General features: G+C 36.7%; 1 protein-coding gene across 1 annotated transcript; it reads left to right on the top strand.

Annotated features, from left to right (window-relative positions):
- The first annotated feature begins 456 nt into the window (after positions 1-456).
- Positions 457-5,775, top strand: LOC125249085 (NLR family CARD domain-containing protein 3-like). Its single transcript, XM_048161287.1, has 6 exons — positions 457-609; positions 912-1,008; positions 2,148-2,261; positions 2,516-2,611; positions 2,811-4,540; positions 5,684-5,775. Exons 2-5 carry the CDS (start codon positions 959-961, stop codon positions 3,760-3,762), a joined length of 1,212 nt encoding a protein of 403 aa, XP_048017244.1. The 5' UTR covers positions 457-609; positions 912-958; the 3' UTR covers positions 3,763-4,540; positions 5,684-5,775.
- Positions 5,776-7,001: the final 1,226 nt, after the last annotated feature.

Here is a 7,001-nt window from a genome sequence, read left to right as displayed (position 1 = left end):
ACATGCTTAGCATAAATTATTCTAATTGTGTTTACCAACATAATGATTGTAAATAATCATGTTTAAAGTTTCATTTTTCTTCAGGCAATAATTTGTAAAGAAAGTAAAGAAAAGTAAAGAAAAGTAACGTGTGAGAGTGTTTTACTAAAATAGTTAACCAGGACCAATCTCGTGCCGGGTAACGCCTGTGTAACTCTATGAAGCACTGTGTACCCTCCTGAAAAAAAACAGCATATGCTGGTAACCTTACCAGGTTTTGAAGCTGGTATGCCGGTTTGAGCTGGTTTATGCTGTTCAAGTGCTGGTCCTATGCTGGTCCATGCTGGTCCTGAGCTGGTCCATGCTGGTCCATACTGGTGCTCTCATGAACGCGCATCTCTGTTTACGTCACTCTCTCTCTCTTTCTCTCTCTCGTCACAAATAGAAAGTGAAAGTAAGAAGTTAGAATTCTCTTGTTGCCATTTTAAGCAGGTAAAATACGAAAACAATACAGAAAAAACAGAGCATTAATGTGTTTAATAGAAAAGTTTACGCAGGAATTTCAGTGTACCTTCCTGTTGTTGAAGCTGAAAGATTTGAGAAGCTGTATCTTCTAAAAGTTTGATCGAGGTGAGTGTTCACGTGTGGTGACTTCCTCATATTAATATGAATCACTGGAGGACATTTTTAGTGATTGTTTGATATAAAATCTTTAATAAAGGGTTTCTTTCACTTCAAGGTTTCTTTTGTGTTTGGTGATGTGTGTGATTCTTCAGAAGTTTAACAGCATATGTGTAAACATAAATGACTGAGCTTGAGTTTACACAGTCACATGATCCTTTTTCTCCCACACTCAAGATAATTTAGCTGAACATATGAAAGTTGTTTAATTAATTCAATCATTTCATTTTGTGTGTGAAATTTTTTTTAAGGGTCAGTGGAGGAGATCAAACTCATCAGATTCTCCTGCAGCTTCATCATGACTGATTCACAAGGATCCAGAGATGGAGATTTTTATCCAAGATCCAGGTACTTTCAACAAAAACTGTTAAATATTGTATTACATCACAGACAAAGATATCACAGGTCACAGAAGCATTATACAGAACAAATATTATGTGTTTTTGTTTTAAAACTAACATGAAATATTAAATAAAAAGATCATAAAGTTTCCTCAAAGTTTTTTTGATGAAATGTTTTTATTTTTTATAAAATTAAATAAGTTTTTATAAACTTGAAACTTATATTACAGTTTTTCCGAATTACTAAAACATTTCTTGAATGTATCACCCACTTTCTCAAAATCTTAAACACAAAATCAAAACTTTAAACTACATTCAGAGAACATCTTTCTCTTCTGGCAAAATCAAACAATTGCCCCAAAACCATTTTATTTGTGCTCAAAAATAATTAATGCTTTGAGATCAAACACATGACTCAATATTATTAATACTACAGATCATTCATTAGACACTGCATGAAAAAATGAAGAACCACACCATCATTGTAACAGTAAACAAATTTTGCAATTACGTAATAAAGTATAATAATCACAACTTACAGTAGTAAAGTGAAACAATTGTATAGGATTGTATTGAATACTGCTGAATGTCTGTATATTCAGCACTTGAATACTGTAAAAATACAGTAGTCCAACTGCAAAAGCCAAAACGGTAAAAAAAAAAAAAAAAAATGTGCAATTGCAAAATGTGGTCTCTTGTCAGGCAAAGGGAAAACCCTCTAGTGTGGCGGATCCATCCTTTACAACACTCTCCTGCTCTTTCACGTCCTCATCCTCATCCTCGTCCACCACTTCTTACAAAAATTTAGAGTTGTTGTGTGTAAATGATGACAACTGAGTTTTGCAACACAAGTGCATCACAGTGTGATATGTGTTTAAGTGAGTGAGAATGTGTTTAGAGTTTTGCAAAAAGAGTGCATGATAATTTGCAAATGCTGTCTAAATGCCTGTACTTGTCTAAGGTTTTACAGAAAGAGTGATTTATTCAACAAATTGGTTTAGGCTGAATTTGGTTCAAAAAATGGGGTTTAGTGTTTTAGAAATTCAGAAAAAAATGGACATAAACAATGAACACTAAATCTATCTATCTATATATATATATATATATATATATAATGGATTAAATTGAATCTGTTCTCTGTTACAGTTCAGTCCAGCAGAAGAGCTCAAACCCAGAGTCCAGCTGTGTGTCTATGAAGAGTAACTGGTCTATGATTGAGCCACCAGTGTTTAAGAGTGAAGACACACGGCCTGATCTCAGGTATATTATTTCTATAAAAGATGTTCATGTAGTATTTGATTTTTATGAAATTATTATTAATATACAGCATTTGGATTTGATCCAAACAATTCTAAGATCATATCCTGCAAGTTCCAGTCTATTAATGATAATCATTGTGCTCTTGTGCACAGCTCTATGTATTGTATTGTTAATATTGTCCGTTACTCAGTTAATGACACAATTACATCAATATCAGTGCATCTGATTCTTTACCCTCTTCATTCTGATTTAAGGTCAAATCTTCTATCCAGACCAGTAAAAAACAAAACTGTGTTCATGCCTGTGATTCAACCACATGACTTTAATGAAAGCATGAATCCTGGTTACAGGTAAAATGTAGGACTTTTGTTGTTGTTGTTTAATTTTAAGTGCTGCATCACATCACACATCACTCAAACACATGATTAATAATTCAAACCTAATGATGTTCTGTGTCCCATAATACAGCAAACAACAAATCCATTTTGTAATTTATGGCTGTTCACTTTACATTAACTTGTGTAATAATTTGGTATTTTCATCTTACAGCCATGACTCTAAACCTGCTGAAGTCCTCAACACATTGAGATCAAATCTGAGAAAGAAGTTTGAGTGTTTGTATGAGGGAATATCAAAGCAGGGAAACCCAACACTCCTGAATGAGATCTACACAGAGCTCTACATCACAGAGAGTGAAAGTGGAGAGATCAGTAATGAGCATGAGGTGAGACAGATTGAGACACAGTCCAGGAGAGCAGAAATAGAGGACACACCGATCAAATGCAATGACATCTTTAGACCTTTACCTGGACAAGACAAACCCATCAGAACTGTGCTGACAAAGGGAGTCGCTGGCATTGGAAAAACAGTCTCTGTGCAGAAGTTCATCCTGGACTGGGCTGAAGGGAAAGAGAATCAGGACGTCCAGCTCATATTTCCACTTCCATTCAGAGAGCTCAACTTCATGAAAGACAAAACACTGAGTCTTTCAGACCTTCTGCATGTCTTTTTCCCTGAAACAAAAGAAATGGAAATATCTAGTGATAAGTATAAAGTTTCATTCATCTTTGATGGTCTGGATGAGAGTCGTCTGTCTCTGGATTTTCAGAGCGATGTGAGGTTGTGTGATGTGACTGAATCAGCCTCAGTGGACGAGCTGCTGATGAACCTCATTGTGGGGAATCTGCTTCCCTCTGCTCTCATCTGGATCACCTCCAGACCAGCAGCAGCTGATCTCGTCCCCTCTGAGTGTGTCCATCGAGTGACAGAGGTACGAGGTTTTAGTGATCCACAGAAGGAGGAATACTTCAGGAAGAGAGTCAGTGATCAGAGTCTGTCCGACAGGATCATCTCACACCTGAAGTCATCAAGGAGCCTCTTTATTATGTGTCACATCCCAGTTTTCTGCTGGATCTCAGCCACTGTTCTAGAGAAGATGTTGAGTGAAGCAGAGAGAGGAGAGATTCCAAGACTCTCACTCAAATGTACACACACTTCCTGATCCTTCAGACCAACATCAAACATGAGAAGGACTATGAGAAGAAAGTAAAAGATGAAGACATGATCCTCAAACTGGGGAGACTGGCTTATCAGCAGCTTGTGAAAGGAAACCTGATCTTCTATGAGGAAGACCTGAGAGAGTGTGGCATTGATGTGACAGAAGCATCAGTGTACTCAGGATTGTGCACTCAGATCTTCAGAGAGGAGTTGGGCTTGCATCAGGGGAAAGTCTTCTGCTTTGTTCATCTGAGCATTCAGGAACATCTAGCAGCTCTATATGTTCATCTCTCCTTTATAAACAAGAACATCAATGTGTTTGACCAGATTACCAAACCAACTAATGGAGACAAAGTTTCACTATCTGATCTCCATCAGAGAGCTGTGGATGAGGCTTTAGACAGTAAAAATGGGCATCTGGACCTTTTCCTTCGTTTCCTTCTGGGTCTGTCAGTGGAGTCTAATCAGAGTCTCTTACAAGAACTAAAGACACAGACAGGAAACAGATCTCACAACAATGAGAAAACAGTTTACTACATTAAGAAAAAAATCAGTAAGAATCACTCTCCAGATAAATACATCAATCTGTTTCACTGTCTGAATGAACTGGGTGATCTTTCACTAGTGAACGAAGCTGAACCTCATAAGAAATCATATGGAGGATTACGTGATGTGAAACTCTCCTCATCTCAGTGGTCAGCTTTAGTTTTTGTGTTGTTGACCTCAGAGGAGACAATGCATCAGTTTGAACTGAACAACTTAATTGGAGGCAGAAATGATCAGTAAGTAACACTGAGTTCAATCATTACAGTCTAAAACATTATGAACAAAGAGAAACAAAGAGATCAGAGGTGTTTAAATCATGGGGCACAGATTTATTTCTGGGATATTGTACATAATTTGCGGGTGCTTCTCAAACGGAGGCTGTGTCCTAGTAAGGCTGCATATCTCGACTGACACGTCATTAAGTGTCTCTGAAGACCGTCTCAATTTGAAGGATCCTTTGAAGGCAGACTTCGTTTCATGTCCTTAATTCAGCTCATTTTGAAGGATGTGTCAAGTGTATCCTTCATGTCCTTCAATCTCCCACAATCCTCTGCACACATTCCAATTCACAAAGAAGAACTGATGAAAAACGAGCCGCAATGAGCTTATGATTTCATTATGAAATATAAGACAAAAATAATGTTTTTGGAGATGAAGTCACACATGTTATCTTTTGTTTTGGTGTAAATTAATCACTGAACACTAAACTGACAATAATGTAATCCACTGGGAGACACAGACGGCTGTCATTCACTGTATTGCATTAATAAACAAGCCAGTTAATATAAAGATTTTTAATACAAAGTATGTTTCTAAAATGAAGTTTTAATAATATTTTCGTGCTGTGATCATGGGGGCAGAACATGTGTGACGTAGCCATGCACACTTACTAGAGCGTCTCATTCTAGTGTTTAATGCTGAGGAGGACTCGAGTCTACAAGCCTCAGAAGGACTGGACTAGGAAAGACACAACCTCACTAGGATGCAGCCTTCTGTTTGAGAAGATCCCAATATCAATATGTGGGAGAATCCTGGAACTGGAGGATGACTGACAGTGATAACCATAGCAACGGACGGGACAAAAAATCTGATGTCAAAATAGATCTGTGCACTAAGTGTTGTAGTGTAAATGAAGACTAATGAAGACCTGCAACATTGACAAGAAACAGAAAAAACAAATCTGTGTTGCTGAATACGTTTGGTAGCTTCTACAGTTAAATACTAAAAAACGTTTTCACATGTCCTTTATAAAGCAGTGTTTAATTAAAAATATATGAGGATATTTAGCAAGGAATGTAATGTATTATTTACTTATTATTATTATTAGTAGTAGTAGTAGTAGTAGTAGTAGTATTAATAATTGTTTTTTATTCAAATAGTGACGCAGTAAACACAGGAGATGAAGTTCTTCAGAAGATGCTGCCTGTGGTTACAGCAACTAGATCAGCTGTGTAAGTAACACTGAGAACAATCATCACTGTTAAAACATTATCACATTTAACTTAAACATTATAAATTAATGATTTAATAAAAAAAATTAATAATAAAAAATCACAGTTAATGTGTTTGATATCTGAAGCTAAAGCTGGTTTCATTCATCTTCACTCTCATCTCATCACATCAGTGGTGAGGCTACATAAGGTCAGGTGACACTGACACACTCAGACTGACGGCTGCTCCACCCAATCAAATGACCCAAAATAATAATAAAAATACAATAAGTATTGCTCAAATACATGAATTTAGTGGATGTCACTTAAGCATGAAAAACAAAAGATTTTCTCAAATTCTGAATGTAATATATATACTCTAGAGCGATCCCTTTATAATCACTAAAAAGCTGTCACTCATCTTAGTTCATCACGATGATTCAATCTCATGAAGTTCAGTTATAATCCATGAAGCTGTCCACACTGCTCAATAAATCTCTTATTTACATAATGTCTACACTTATGGCGGGCCGGAAGGTCCAAAAATAAGACTAATGATTTGTTGTGGGAAGTCACTGTACTATTGCCAGTGTCTACTGCGTTTCCCACTGATATGCCAGCAGTGGATCTGTATCTTATTTCTGGACCTTCCGGCCCGCTATATACACTGTTATAATGAGAGGATTTACGAGCGTGCAGAACTCAACACTGGACAAAAACTCAAAAAAGCAGTGAGTGGATTCTCACTTAAACACCTCTGATTGGTCATTGTGTTTTAGAAATCAACAGACATGTCTGTGATTGGCTTCATTGCTCAATGCTGTAAAACGCGTTGACGCTCCGCCTATGATTATTTATTTGTGTTTATTATTCTTTTTTTTTTTCATTGGTTATTTTATTAATGATTGGATTTTGCTGTTTTCATGAAACTGTTGGCTGACAATAAATCAGATTTCACTAATCTTAATTGTCATTATTTTTATCCCATGTATTGTGAAATGATTTTAGAGTAGGCATTGAGGTCGGCCATATTTCACCAAGGTCAGTATCATGTCATATCTGACGTAATCCTTCCTCCCCATTAGATGGCGCTGTTTGCCATAAGTTTAGCTAAACTACCGTTCAAAAAACTTTTTGTTAATGACTCATAGCGTCAAGCACACAAAGCAGTGAAGCCTCTTCATCACGTTAAAATGTTCATCAATCTGTATATGCTGCCCAACACACGCCTGCAGAGGACAGAATAGTCCCTCACTTTAACATTTCT

This window comes from Megalobrama amblycephala, linkage group LG16 (assembly GCF_018812025.1).
Source record: "Megalobrama amblycephala isolate DHTTF-2021 linkage group LG16, ASM1881202v1, whole genome shotgun sequence".
NCBI lineage: Eukaryota > Metazoa > Chordata > Actinopteri > Cypriniformes > Xenocyprididae > Megalobrama > Megalobrama amblycephala.
This window is presented reverse-complemented; position numbering and strand designations above follow the sequence as displayed.